At 43.0% G+C, this 15,916-nt stretch overlaps 1 protein-coding gene across 4 annotated transcripts in view; it reads right to left on the minus strand.

Annotated features, from left to right (window-relative positions):
- The window catches only part of CYLD (CYLD lysine 63 deubiquitinase), a 42,199-nt gene that overhangs the window by 17,387 nt on the left and 8,896 nt on the right, over positions 1–15,916 (minus strand). The window contains exons 4-6 of one of the 4 annotated variants that reach the window (XM_069965934.1): positions 15,487–15,585; positions 12,301–12,417; positions 8,485–8,544 (exon numbers count right to left, since the gene is read on the minus strand). In XM_069965934.1, coding sequence (XP_069822035.1) covers positions 8,485–8,544; positions 12,301–12,417; positions 15,487–15,585 — 276 coding nt within the window. Of the gene's footprint in view, positions 1–8,484; positions 8,545–12,300; positions 12,421–15,486; positions 15,586–15,916 lie in introns of all 4 variants that reach the window. The other 3 variants (XM_069965933.1, XM_069965936.1, XM_069965935.1) reach the window with 3 other exon arrangements.

Here is a 15,916-nt window from a genome sequence, read left to right on the forward strand (position 1 = left end):
TAGGGGAGTTCAGAGGGGGGCCGCGCTTTATGCAGCCGGGACCCGCTAAATAGCTTTCTAAATGCAGCTGTCAAAGTTGATAGCTGCATTTAAAAAGCAGGTTTTCCCATTCCCTGGTGTCTAGTGCGCGTGATGTGGTCGCGGATGAGCGATCCCTGAATCTATTACTGGACGGAGTCTGCGCCGTAATGGCGCTGATCCCGACTCGGCATTCTATAGCTTTTGGCTGCAGCAGCCAAAAGCAATAGAAAACTGATCTCATCGATCTGTGCTGTATATCCTATACTGCATAGATCTCAATGAGAGATCAATGTGGCTATACTAGAAGTCCCCCAGTGGGACTTCTAGTATAAGCGTAAACAAAAAACTAAATGTTTTATTAGAGTGCTTGAAAAAGCACTATATTGTAATCTGTATTCTTCTTCTGTTTCTTCTTCCAGCCATTCTTATGCAATTAATACAGCCCGAACAGCTTTGCGCACAGACTCCATTCAAACTGCGTTTCAAAGCCCTCGGAGGTGACAGGTGTGCTATCTATTTTTGGTTCCTATCGGATTTGTCGTTTTTTAAGAAATTTACATTTAAAGACCCCTAATTTCCCATAGAAAATAATGGCCACACTCTAAACACTAACAGCCAGTTACAGCCCATATGTAAATAGCTAAGATATAGCAGCCAATAGAAATTCTAAGGTCTTGTCAGTCAATGTATCACAACATCCACACAGTCACATGTCCACTATTGGCCAATAGAAGATGTAGAAGATGGAAGGTCCTTAACGATTTTATCTCACTAACATGAGCAAGATTGTCATGGTAACTGAGCAATGATCTTTAATCTTTACCATTATAAGTAGCGGGGCCGCTCTTGAAGAGATGGTACCTAAGCCGCTGTTAAAGGGACGGTACCCCCCCCCCCCCATGCATTCTGACTGCGAGCTTCAGATTGTGGTATAATGTAGAAAATCTATCCACCTTATCACTGTGGTAAGGGGTCCAGAGAATGAGACCTCAGGTACACATAGCGGCTTGCAGAATCATGGCATCTGTTGTATGCAAGCTTTCATATCAAGACATCGACAATGCATCCTTATGTCATCCGTATTTGCAGTTGGCTAAAAAGGGCCAAGGCCATATATTTTACTGACCTATTTAACTCTATAGACACCTCCATGTTGCAAATATAAAGCGTAGAAATGCAGGTCTTATTTTACACATGGAATTTCTATTAACATTTCTATTATAAATACATAGAGAGATTTAAAGTGTAGCTGTCATTATAATTTTCAAATTCTAACTCAACAGTGGATGTGAAATAAAGCACATTTGCAATTTACAGTTAGTTATTTTTATTATATTTTTTCTCTCTCTTTTTTTAGTTATCATGAAAAACACTGCACTTCCTGTGTTTAGACTGTTTCCCCCCCCCCCCCCCAAAGTTCCATGTTACCCAGTTCATCTGAGAGCGCTCAAAGAGAAGGCAGTCACTTGATTGACGGACACATTGAGCGGTGACTCTCTGTACTCGCCGAGACTTCTTATGTTAAGAATGTAAATCGTAAACTTTCTTTATATCACATCTACTATTGATTTAGATTTTGAAAGTTATAATTACAGCGACACTTTAAGAAACCTATGGGTTCAGTGGGTTTTCTATTTAAAAAAAAAAAAGGGGGGGGGGGAAGGTGCGGAAGGTTGTACAGAACATGACGGCTTTCTTCCAGAAACAGGTTCAATTTTGTCCTCAGTTTGGGTTTGATTTTGCAACTCAGTTCAAACGAAGTGAATGTAGCTGAATAGTAATACTACACACAATCTGGGGAGAGGTGTGGTGCTTGTTTTGCAAGCAGCTTTGCTTTTTCTAATTCTGGGCTATGCATTTAAATGTCCATTGGCATCAATGCCTTCTGTAGTGGTTGTGTTGGATGAAAATATTCAGGGGGAGATTTATCAAGCTGTCTTATAGGTGGATTCTTGTTGTTGTACATAACAACCAATCAGAACTTGGCTTTTATTGGTTGCTACATGCAGCAAAGAGAATCTTGCCATCTTATCTCCCCCCAGTGATTCTTGCTTTTGCAAAACCTTGTCAGGGGGCCGCAGGCCTGGCATCATTGCCGGTTTTAACCTTTGGGGAACATGGGCTTTAAAGGCAGATAGGTTCCCCCCCCCCTAAATTTCCCCAAAGGCAATTAAAACATATACTACCAATTTATGACCATTTATACTCATTTATGACTTCTTTTCTTTTTTCCGCCCACCGTGACTACTTGGCGGAGATTTACATACAGCACGGGATTTAATCAAAGTACGAATACTGACTAATAGAGGGGATCACGGGGGGTACAGGGGGATGTTTAGGAAGCGTGCTGGCTGATGTACCAGCACGTTTCCTTAGCTTTATGGACGTTTTTTTCGTGATTGGTTCCCTTTAAGGACCAGACCAAATTTCAGGAATATGACCTGTGTCACTTTATCCATTAACCCCTTCAAGACCAAGCCTATTTGCACCTAAAAGAAGAGGGCTCATTTTTCAAAATCTGACCTGTTTACTTTATGCGCTTATAGCTCAGTGATGCTTTAACGTATGCTAGCGATTCTGAGATTGTTTATTCGTCACATATAGCACTTTATATTAGTGGCAAAATTTGGTCACTACTTTGTGTGTTTTTATTGAAAAACATGAAAAATATCATGAAAAATTGAAAAAATTAGCATTTTATGAACTTTGAAATTCTCTGCTTCTAAAAAAAGAAAGTCGTATCACATAAATTAGTTACTAAGTCACATTACCGATATGTCCTCTTTATTCTGGCTTCATTTCATAAACATATTTTACTTTTTTAGGGTGTTACGGGGCTAAGAAATTTATCAGCAAATTACCACATTTTTGTGAAAGTTTCCAAAACTGTTTTTTTTAGGGACCAGTTCTTTTTTTTAAGTTGATTTAGGAGGTTTGTATACTGGAAACCCCCATAAGTGACCCCATTTTGGAAACTACACACCTTAAAGAATTAATCTAGGGGTATAATGAGCATTTTAACCCTACAGGGGCTGGAGGAAAATATTCACCATTAGGCCGATTGATTGCCCCGTTTCTGCAGTTTATAAAAATACCCCATATGTGGCCCTATTGCGCTATTTGACGCAACCACAAGCCTCAGATATAAAGGAGCGCCTAGTGAATTTCAACGCCTCCGTTATATTTGGTCATTTGTGACTGTACCACTTCAGGTTGGCAGAGGCTCTGGGGTGCCAAAACATAAAAAACACCCCTAAAAGGGACACCATTTAGAAAACTACACCCCTCAAGGAATGTAACAAGGAGTGCGGTGAGCATTTGGACCCCACAGGTGCTTCACAGATTTTCAGAACAATGTGGCGTGAAAAATGAAAAGTTAAATTTTTTTCACTAAGACGTTGTTCTAGCCTAGAATATTTCATTTTAACAAGGGGATAAAAGAAAACAAAAACATCAAACGTGTAGGGCAGTTTCTCCCGAGTACAGAAATACCCCACATGTGGACAAAAAGTGCCAAGCGGCCCAGGACGAGCCTCCAAAGGGAAGGAGCGCCAATTGGCCTTTGGAAGCTGAATTTCACTGGAATGGATTTCAAGGGCCATGTCGCATTTATAGAGCCCTTGTGTTGCCAAAACACTGGAAACCCCCCACAAGTGACCCCATTCTGGAAACTACACCCCTCAAGGAATCTAACAAGGGGTGCAGTGAACATATAGACCCCACTGGTGACGGGCACAAATGTGGAACAATTTGACGTGAAAGTGAAAAGTTAAATTTTTTCACTTTCACGGCACAAATGTGCCCGTCGTCAAGGGGTCCATATCCTCACTGCACCCCTTGTTAGATTCCTTGAAGGGTGTAGTTTCCAGAATGGGGTCACTTGTGGGGGGTTTAAAGTGTTTTGGCAGCACGAGGGCTCTGTAAATGCGACATGGTGTTCATATTCCATTCTGGCCAAATCCAGCCTCCAAAATCTAAATGGCGCTCCTTCCCTTCGGAGGCTTGCCCTGCGCCCACATGGCGCTTTATGTCCACATGTGGGGTATTTACAGACTCGGGGGAAATTGCTCTACACATTTTGTGTTGTTTTTTTTTTTTATTTTAACCCCTTGTGAAAATGAAAAATTGAAGGCTAGACCAACATTATAGTATAAAAAAAAATGTAGATTTCATTTTTATGGCATATTGTTCCACATTTGTGCCCGTCACCAGTGGGGTCCATATGCTCACTACACCCCTTGTTACATTCCCTGAGGGGTGTAGTTTCTATAATGTGGTCACTTGTGGGGAGTTTCAACTGTCTTGGCAACACAGAGGCCTTTTACATGCAACATGGCCCTCGAAATCCATTCCAAATCCAGCCTCCAAAAGCCAAATGGCGCTCCTTCCCTTTGGAGGCTTACCTGGAGGCGCATTGTGTCGACATGTGGGGTATGTCCATACTCGGGGTAAACTGCTCTACACATTTTTTGTTTTTATCTTTTAACCCCTTGTGAAAATGAAAAAATTAAGACTAAATCAATGATTTAGTGTAAAAATTTTAAAATTTTTACACTAAATGTTGGTCTAGCCTAGATTTTTTTCATTTCCACAAGGGGTTAAAAGAGAATACAAATGCAAAACGTGTAGGGTAATTACCCCTGAGTACTAAAATACCCCACATGTGGACATATTGTGCCATATGGGCACAGGGTAAGTCACCAAAGGGACAGAGCGCCATTTAGAGGCTGGAATGGAGGAAGGAGGCCATGTCGCATTTACAAAGCCCCTGTGCTGTGAGGACAGAAAGAACCCCCCACAAGTGACCCCATTCTGGAAACTAAACCCCTCATGCAATCGAACAAGGGGTGCAGTGAGGATATGAACCCCACTGGTGACGGGCACATATGTAGAACATGTGCTTTGAAAATGAAAAATAACATTTTTTTTTTCATTTTCACGGCACGAATGTGCGCGTCACCAGGGGGCCATATCCCTGCTGCCCCCCTTGTTAGATTCCTTATGGGGTGTAGTTTCAAGAATGGGGTCACTTGTGGGGGGTTTCTACTGTCCTGGCAGCACAGAGGCTTTGTAATTGCATCATGGCATCCTCTAATGGGAATGGCGGCCATACCTATTTAGTTGGGGAAAAGGGACAATTTTAATTTATTTGGGGGTATTAGGCCAATTATTAGTTTATAAGGTTGAAAATGACAGGTATCCATCAAACTCAACCTGTGTTGATCCAGAGAAAGGCAAAAAAAAAAACCCTTGTGAGGCAGACGACAGTAGCCTCATCACAGGGAAAAAAATCCTTCCCGACTCCATAATGGCAATCAGAATAATCCCTGGATCGGCCTTACCCATGCTTCTGACATCACTAAAAGGGACAGGATAACCCACTCCCATACATTGCCTACTATGCTGCTCCCCTCCCTAGGTGGGACTTACACCCCGAATCTTGGTTGGAGGACCTCCCCCGATGCTCCCCCACCTTGGGTCCTGCCCATGATCTCCACCGGAACATTATACACAGATGGGTTGCCTACCTGCCTCAGACAGGCCGTTTGTCCTCCTTGTTTTATGTACTTGTTTCGTTAGGAGGAAAATATTACCGGTTTATGATCAAAGTCAGTCTGTTTCTATGTATTTATGAAAGGAGAAAATATCTTAAATAAAGAATGTTTAAAAAAAGAATAATCCCTGGATCAACGTGACCCCTGAAATAGGAATAAAGGACAGAATTTAGAAAATGTAGAACTCCAATGACGTGTGGTACGCCTTGAAGCGATCCAATATGCAGAGGCCGGGGTGATCAGGACAGGTGGCACACTGGAAAATGGTGTCCTTCCTCATCCCCCTATTACGGTACACTCTGTACTCCCGTTCTCCTGTGTGCGGGACGTTACCTGGAAAATGTTCCCTGGTGCGATCGGGGGTCCTTCATATCCAGAAGCACTGGGTCCGCTCCATGAATGCTAAATATTAGGGCTTTATTACTGCTTCTAATATTTTCGGATCGTGCCGCAAGCTACAGTAGCTCGGGCAGGATGGGACCGAAAGAGGGGGGGTGCTAGTATAAAAGTTATCCCTGTACGGGTGGTAACCTTTATCCAGCAGTGGGAAGATCAGTTACCGAACGACCTTCCCACTAACTCGGAGGATGGGGGGGGGGCATCTGGGGGCTGGATTCGGGTGTCCCTTCCTTCATACACTCTAAGGGTATATGCACACTGCGGAATGATGACAGATAACCCGTCGCGCATTCCGCAGCTGGAACCCCCTAACGGAGTGATGCGCGCACGTGAGTCTCCACTCATGTCAGACTCCATTCTATGCACGGACGGATTCCGCCTTCTGTCCAAAGAATGAACGTGAACGAGTCTATGCACGCGCCCGCATCAGTCCGCCGGCGGGTGTCAGCTGCGAAATGCACGAAGGGTTATCCGCCGCCATTCCGCAGTGTGCACGTACCCTAAATCTGTAAGTGTACCCTAAAGGTACTCTCACAGAGTTTGTAGAATTTTGCGCCATAGCGTGATCTCTTATTGGGACGGTACTGGCGGAAAAGGCGTGTCTGGGGGGCAGCGTACGCTACGCTACCCCCAGACACGTCACTGGATGATGAAAATGAGGATGAATGGAGGAAAAAAGGATCCCCCCCATTCATCCTCACTGGCTGTTTCGGTGTCGGAGGCAATAATAACGTATGCGTCTGACGCCGAAAACTTATGTGCGGCACTTATGAACAGAAAGTGGCGGTAGTATATAGGGGGAAAAAAAAGACCCTAAGCCAAAAAGGAGGAGTTGCTGATCAGCGGCGCACTTTCGTGCGATGCTGATCAGCACTCTGCGGCGGTAGGGTGCGGAAAATGAAAAAAATAAAAATAAAAACAGTCTTCAATCCTATAGTTACTGATAAGTGTATTATATACACTTATCAGCCACTAGCGGGCAGTAGAAGACAGTAACAGTAATGGCGGTCGGCGGTGTCTCGGAAAGCACCGACCGCCATTGCTTACCGGGTCATCGGGTTACAGATGATCCGGAAAGCTGAAGATTACTGTTATTGGCTGATCCGAACCACCCCCCCGTGCCGACAGGGAGAGATGGCCTGCTATGTATTATAGCAGGCCCCCGATAGGTACCCGGCAGGCCTCGGTGCCCCGTTAAAGGAGCCGTGTATCGGTACGTCATGGGTTAGGGTTAAAGTGTCACTGTTGTTTAAAAATTTTTTCTGGAATCAATAGTACAGGCGATTTTAAGAAACTTTGTAATTGGGTTTATTAGCCAAAAAATGCATTTTTATCATGAAAAAAACACTTTGAAGCTCTCTCTTCATGGCTTGCTTATGGAGAGGGGAGGGGTGGAGAGAGATGAGGCACCAAAACAGGACAACAAAGAGTTAATCTACAGTTAATCACCCAGCTATCTCCTCTGACAGTCAGCACTGACCTCTCAGACCTCTGAATACGCTGTCACCCACCTCTGTGTTTGTGTAATCCTTTGTTCTCTGCTCTTTGCTGCCAACTAACTCCCTCCTCCCCCCTCCCCTCTCTATAGAACAGACAGGTTTGTGCCTGATGCAACAAGTCACAATTTCCTGATATTTTGTAGTAAATGGAAAAGAGGAAGGAGGGGGGGACCTGGGAAAAGGTTTTTTAAATGCAGATAATGGCATATTTTTCTAATAAACCCAATTATAAAGTTTCTTAAAATCCCCTGGACTATTGATTTCTGCAAAAAAAAAAAAAAAAAGTGAAGCTATCAGCAGGTTAGAAGCATGTAACCTGCTGCTATGTCCCAATAGCGCTATGGTCATAGAGTTTAGTCCTATCTTTCTGATAAATACTGGGGGCTGCACTCAGCAGTGACATCACCCCAGCAGCTTAACACTGCAGAGCGCCACATAAAAAACTTTCACTATAAGGGGCGGGCTGGCCCGGAAGGGAGGCAAATCCGCACCAACATGCCTCTTTAGTATATGGATTATGCTACAAAGTACACAAAAATGGCGCCAAGGATGAAGGTAAGGACACATCAGCAGGTTAAATGCTTTCCCTTTAAGAGTAAAGTCCCCTTATACAATGATTTAAAACAAGAATAATATGGCAGGCTCTTGCATTACAACTACTTCACTTTTATAACTGGATGTAGGTTTCACATTTCACAATTGTATGCTTTAAAGGCAATGTGTGGTGTAAGTTATAGGTATCCAAGCCAGACAACACCTTCATTCAATAAAGCCTGTTTTACTTGGGAAAGAAATCATTTAATAAGGCAGATGTTAAAACAAGAGCGAGATGTATGTGTGGACTGTGAGAGGAGGCGGCAATGTAATTACAGCCCCCAGAATAGATCCGACTACACATACTGTATCCTACTAAATTACATGCCAACTGAAATATGCAAATGATGAGCCCAGATGTAGAAGCCACATGGCATGTGAACAGAAGACTACATAAAAGGGAACAAGCCCTCTACCTTCACAACGGTTGCTCTCTTGAATGCCAGAAGTTCCTCCTCGTGACAATCTCTCACGGGCTGCGGGGACAGAAACACCAAGCACATGTTCTGAGCTAAAGGAAGGTGAAATACCTCACATTTTTATAGAAACAAATATAAGAAAGTGATGATATACTGGCTGTGATCAGTGGTCAAAGGGGGATAGGTACAAAACTGTCAGCTCTGGGGCAGCCATGCTTCTTGATATGTCAAACTGCCATCAAGGTAACTGTCACCCTGGGTGCGTCACAAGCCTGCAGGAAGACCACAACTCCCAGCATGCTCTACTCTGTGTAATAACCATAGACAGGAGGTCAGTCAGATATCCCTGAACTGAATATAGTACCTGGCGAGGCGAGGATCTAACATAAAAAAAAAAGGCTGATGGTATTGCATATCCATGAGCATGCCCTCAGTGCACCGATCGACACCCCCCTCCCAGCCCCGCCTCTTGAATATTCATCCAGCACTCTGCAGTGATTAGCGAAGTGAAGTCAAATTTTTTGGCCATGATTCTAAAAGGTATATTTGGCACCAAACAAACACTGCCCATCACCAAAAAAAACTGATGAAGGGAATTATGAACAATTACAAATAGTAGTCAATATTGGAACAAAACCTTCAGGGCTCTGCTAAAAAGCTGAGGATGAGGAGAAATTTCACCTTTCAGGACCACAACAACCCAAAGCATGCATCAACATAAAAATGGCTTTGCCAGAAGATGATCAAAGTTTTGAAATGGCCCAGCTGGAGCCCTGACCTGAGATATCTAGATGTGCCATGCTGATCGACTCCAATACAAAGACTTAATATCCCTATAAATTCAGAGTGCTTCAGCAAAGTATTACTGTGTGTGCATAAATATGTACACCCTTAAACTGTTGTATTTTTTTTCTTTTAAGTTTTTTCACCTAAAAAGATTTCAGTTTGTTTTTCAATTAATGATCACATTAATGATCACACGTGGAAACATTTTTAAAATTATTCTTCTTGATTTCCTCTTTTTTTTTTACACACAAGACAAAAAAACCTGGCATTTGAACAGGGGCATGTAGACTTTTTATACCTACTGCTTAAGGCACCTATAGGGCACCTAAACAAAGGTCAGTAGATTGTGGGAATGCCGTGGCAAATGTGCTGCTTAAAGAGGACAGGAGGCAAGCAACATGTCCAAAAGAGATATCCCCACAAAGTGATTTTCCTTCAGGTCTCTGTGGGGGAGAGGAGGTATGTACCCTCTTAATTTTCTTCCTGAGAAAGAAATGAGTAAAAGAAGCATGGTGCCTGCAAAGGACCACACTAGATGTAACCCCCTCTAAAGCTCTAAATATAAAGAGAGTGGACTAAAAAGAAGGTGACCAGAAAGACACCATTAAAAGGACAGGTACAGTCAGCCCTCAGAATATCAGCACAGGGCTCATTGCGAGATATACAGCATACCTCTAATAATGTGACCGCAGCCTGTGAGATATACAGCTTACAACTAATAATGTGATAGCAGCCTGTGAGATATACAGCTTACATCTAATAATGTGATGGCAGCCTGTGAGATATACAACATACCTCTAATAATGTGATAGCAGCCTGTGAGATATACAACATACCTCTAATAATGTGACCGCAGCCTGTGAGATATACAGCATACCTCTAATAATGTGATAGCAGCCTGTGAGATATACAGCATACATCTAATAATGTGACCGCAGCCTGTGAGGCAGACCCTGCACCTTTAGGGTGCGTTCACACCTACTATATCCACAGCAGATTTCACGCTGCGGATTTGCAGCGAGATCCGCTGCTGATCCAGTCCCATTCATTGGTATAGAGCCCATACTCGCAGCAGGATTCAGGGGGTTAAAGCACATACTCACAGCGGGATGTGAATCCCGCTGCGAGTATGTGCTCTATACGAATAAATAGGACTGGATCCGCAGCGGATGTCGCTGCGAATCCGCATCGTGAAAACCGCTGCGGTTCCGGTAGGTGTGAACACACCCTTAATAATGGGACTGTAGCCTGTGAGACAGACCCTGCATCTCTAATAATGGGACTGTAGCCTGTGAGACAGACCCTGCATCTCTAATAATGGGACTGTAGCCTGTGAGACAGACCCTGCATCTCTAATAACATGACTGTAGCCTGTGAGACAGACCCTGCATCTCTAATAACATGACTGTAGCCTGTGAGACAGACCCTGCATCTCTAATAACATGACTGTAGCCTGTGAGACAGACCCTGCATCTCTAATAATATGACTGTAGCCTGTGAGACAGACCCTGCATCTCTAATAATATGACTGTAGCCTGTGAGACAGACCCTGCATCTCTAATAATATGACTGTAGCCTGTGAGACAGACCCTGCATCTCTAATAATATGACTGTAGCCTGTGAGACAGACCCTGCATCTCTAATAATATGACTGTAGCCTGTGAGACAGACCCTGCATCTCTAATAATATGACTGTAGCCTGTGAGACAGACCCTGCATCTCTAATAATATGACTGTAGCCTGTGAGACAGACCCTGCATCTCTAATAATATGACTGTAGCCTGTGAGACAGACCCTGCATCTCTAATAATATGACTGTAGCCTGTGAGACAGACCCTGCATCTCTAATAATATGACTGTAGCCTGTGAGACAGACCCTGCATCTCTAATAATATGACTGTAGCCTGTGAGACAGACCCTGCATCTCTAATAATATGACTGTAGCCTGTGAGACAGACCCTGCATCTCTAATAATATGACTGTAGCCTGCGAGACAGACCCTGCATCTCTAATAATATGACTGTAGCCTGTGAGACAGACCCTGCATCTCTAATAATATGACTGTAGCCTGTGAGACAGACCCTGCATCTCTAATATGACTGTAGCCTGTGAGACAGACCCTGCATCTCTAATAATATGACTGTAGCCTGTGAGACAGACCCTGCATCTCTAATAATATGACTGTAGCCTGTAAGACAGACCCTGCATCTCTAATAATATGACTGTAGCCTGTAAGACAGACCCTGCATCTCTAATAATATGACTGTAGCCTGTGAGACAGACCCTGCATCTCTAATAATATGACTGTAGCCTGTGAGACAGAGTGCATTGCTTGGGTGAGCTCAGCTACGTCATCTCCGAGGCACATGAAATAATTACTTTGTTTTTTCTTAGTAGAGAGAACACATTCCAGCAGAAGGGAAACCACCAATTGTGTCACAGGTTTCATTTTTGAAGACATGACTATCATGGGTTTTAACTTATGAAAATTTAGTATAAGCACAGAACAAAAAAATAGTATGGGTTGCTATGCGCAGAAATTTGGCATCTCGTCAGTGGTGTTATGTCCACATTATATATTGTGGTAAGTGATACAAACCCTGCCTTTCCCTTTAAAATGGTTATGCAGGCATTTTGTTTTCAGAAACAGCACCTCTCCTGCCCTCAGTTTGGGTGTGGGTTATACATCTCAGTTCAATTGAAGAGAATGAAACTGAACTGCAATACCAAACACAACCTAGGGACCCGCAGCTCTATTCATCCGCTATGGAGCCTGTAGAAAGAGGCGAGGGATGTACTTGGCTCTCTCCGGCGGCTCCATAGAGAAGAAATAGAGCCGTAGGTCATGTGCCAACCCACGGCTGTATTGACAACAAAGGAGCGGGGGGGGGGGCACAGAAGTAGGGCCCTCTTGATCGCCTAATTGTCCCCTATCCTGTGAATGGGGACAAGTTAGTTTTAAATGGAAAACTCCTTTAATGCTTTTTGGCGGAATACACCTATAATAGGCCTAGGATAAAAACGTACCTTCATCCATGTACCAACTAGTCTTACTTTTCGGCTGGTGTTGGGATTCAACAGAGCTGCCATTTAAAGTGTAAAAAAATTCTGAACGATTCCGGCTTCCTGATTCAGAGGTAGATCCTGCTGCAAGAAAGATAAATCATCACTGCAGACTGTCCATCTTTATGACAGGTTAATACGAAGCATTTGTTACTTGCTTTTCTTTGCTTTGTTTAAAGGGTTATCTCACAGTGACAGTTCCTTATATTTTATTACGTTAGATGAATGTCAGAGGGTAACGTTGATCTTCAACACTCCGAAAATAAAAATTAGGCTGCTGTCTGAACTAGAGGACCCTTTATTATATAAGCCCTACATGTTACAATGATCAGTAGAATAAAGGTGGAAGGGAAGTTAGGAAATGTTAATTCATATAATTTTATTGGTTCACCTAAAACATATGATTAATATTGACCAAGCACATAGGGGGGAATTTAGCAAGGGCTTTGCGCTTATTTTTATGTGTATAATTGGATTTTTCAACCATTTTTGTCTAAGTTTTATTTAGGAACCAGCATTTAATGTATAAATATGTTTTAGATGCGACTTTATCATTTGCAACTTTAAAAAAAAAAAAAAAAGTTGCAACAACTGGTGCAGGCTTACGTCTGGTCAGTACCAGGTGAATTTTGTTTGCAACCTTTTTACTTAGATGCATTTACTATGACAGTGTGACTGTGCCGTAAATCACACACAATATATTGGAACAAAATGTACACCAACCCACATTAGAATAGTCGCACACATTTGACTCATTAGTAGAGATTAGCGAACCTCGATCATGCTTGAGTCGATCCGAACCCGAACTTTCGGCATTTGATTAGCGGTGGCTGCTGAAGTTGGATAAAGCCCTAAGGCTATGTGGAAAACATGGATATAGTCATTGGCTGTATCCATGTTTTCCAGACAACCTTAGAGCTTTATCCAAGTTCAGCAGCCCTAGCTGATCAAATGCCGAACGTTCGGGTTTGGATCGACTCAAACCCGAACCCGGTACGCTCATCTCTACTCATTAGTAAATGTCCCCCATAGATTTTAGCAGGAATAGTCCATTTAAAAGGGGTACTCCAGAAAGTAACTATCTTTAGAATTATTTTAATATACTGCTTTAATAACTTTAAAAAAAAATATTATTATATCCATCATTTTATGTAGAATGGCAGCAGAAGGGGGCAAAACTGTCCTCTCTACTGCCATCAAGGTTGGTGTCAGGAACTGCAGGGCTGCCTAAACTGCTAGCATCCCTCTGTGTGCAGTCGCCTCTGCACAGCGAGTGTTCCTTAAAGGACAACTACCACGAACATTTTTATTTGCTTATTTAACACACATTACAAAGTTATATAACGTCGTCACCGTCCTCTTTTCCCGGGCACCATCTTGAGAAGACGACGTCAGAGCCGGGGGGCGGTCCGGGTCTTCTTCTTCTCGACGTCTTTATGGAAAGTGAATGGGATAGAAAAGGCTGCTGGTGCACATGCGCACCAGCAGCCTTTTCATTGGCTGGAGCGCATCACATGGCTTCCAGCTTGCTCAGCCCTGATTGGCTGAGCTTGCTGGAAGCCATGTGATACGCTCCAGCCAATGAAAAGGCTGCCGGTGCGCAAGCGCACTGGCAGCCTTTTCCATCCCCTGGACCCGGAAGTGAGAGACATCGCTGGACGGCGGTTACGGAGAGGAGGACGGCGGGCGAATCGAGTGGCGATCGTCACCGGAGGGATAGCAAGTATGGTGTCTGTGTTTTTTGTTTTTTTTTGGGGGTGGGGGGGCCCGCGGGAGTTGTCCTTTAAACAAACTTTGGAAGCAGCAGTGAGGCCTGTGTCGCCCCTTACGGCTGCTAATGTAATATGATCATTTATTTTTATATTTGTTAATTATACACTTAAAGAGACTGTCAGCAGATTTCTGCTGTCCTATCTCAGGGTGGTATAAACTAGTGACAAAGAAGCTGAACAGAATAATGTATCACTTACATTGTTCTGTGCAGCTGATCCAGAGATATCCTCCTGAATAACATGGACAATAAGTAGTCCTCTCCATTATCTGCTTGAGCCCAGTAGTTCTCATTATTCATCAGGAGAAAACTCCGCCCACCAGCTGCTGATTGGCAGTTATCTATCCATGCTGTGTATAGGCAGTCACCTGTCAATGAGCAGCTGGAGGGCAGGGGGAGGGTTGTGGAAAGAATCCTATTCTTCTGGATATTAGGAGAACGGCTGAACAAAATGATGTAAGTAATACACGATCTGTTCAGCATTTCTGTCACTAGTTTATGCTGCTCTCATTTAAGGCGGAATAAAGCTAGTGACAGATTCCCTTTAATGAAATTACATTACAAAATAATATAACTTTATTAAATAGCTGCATTAAAAAAATAAACAGTCATTCTACAGTGTACCCATTTTAGAGTATGTGGTCCTCTTGACTGTTCCCAAATGGCAGATATCAGGAGAAGGGTCAGTCATGTTAGATTTTTAACTGCCCATTCCTCTAGTTCTTAAGGAATAAGCCACAAAAAGTGTCTAGCAGAGGCTTTGTCTCCTCTCCCCATTGACAACGCACACATGTATGTGGTGGTCAGGTGATATAGCTATTTGGTGAATAAGCTTGTTCAGATAATAGGTTATGCTGACCATTTACCATTATTTATTTCTTTTTATTTTTAGTTTTTAGCTTCCACACTCTAGAACAATGTCTAGACTGTCTATTGATCATATCGACCCTTTGTACAGCATTCATGAAAATACTGTATTGACGGATGGTTTAGTCATTTTCTTGTTTATGAGACATACATTCTCCTACTCCACTCATACAGGGTTCTTATCAATAGCATAAAATCTTAATCCCAACAGCAAATATGCGCCTTATTTTTTTAAATCATAGATCTTCTACACTGTTTAACTATTGCAATGGTCAAAATTTTGCAAATTGCTTGTGCTTTATCATGGATGATCCTCTGTGATGGTGATCATTGATACTAGGCCTACTAAATGTACAGACAGTGCTCTTCAATACAGAAAGTCACTGACAGCAGAGGAGCGGAAAGCACACCATGTAGAAGGGGATTTCAGAGGAAGACCAGATTACAGAAGTAGTGCTTTACAATGTCTAGTAGAGTACAGAATGCGTACAATACAAAGCGCTACAAGTTACCTGTGACCTTTGGTTTGCTGTGATTGGATAAGCTTTTCTCACTTCCACACCTTGATGTAAAGGCAAGTTTTAAAGGCCTTCTCTCCTGGCTTACAGATTCTGTCATGAGAGAAAAAAAAATGTATATGCAACTAGATACACAAAATATTTATTACAAGTTAAAGGGGTTATTCAGCAAAAAGCTTTTTCTTACAAAATCAACAAATTTTAGAAGGTTATAGAGAATTGTAATTAAACCCTTAGACGACCTAGGATGTACGGATACACCCTGGCCGCCTGTCACCAGACGATCCTGGACGTCTTGAGCTGCTGACATGCTATAAAGCGCGCTCTGGTGCGGAGCGCACTTTATAGCAGATAGGGGCTGGCTGCAATCAGCATTTGGGCCCTCACTGTCAATGACAGGCTGCACCAGCCGCGCTGCAGCCTG

The sequence above is a fragment of the Dendropsophus ebraccatus genome, chromosome 4 (genome assembly GCF_027789765.1).
Source record: "Dendropsophus ebraccatus isolate aDenEbr1 chromosome 4, aDenEbr1.pat, whole genome shotgun sequence".
Lineage (NCBI taxonomy): Eukaryota > Metazoa > Chordata > Amphibia > Anura > Hylidae > Dendropsophus > Dendropsophus ebraccatus.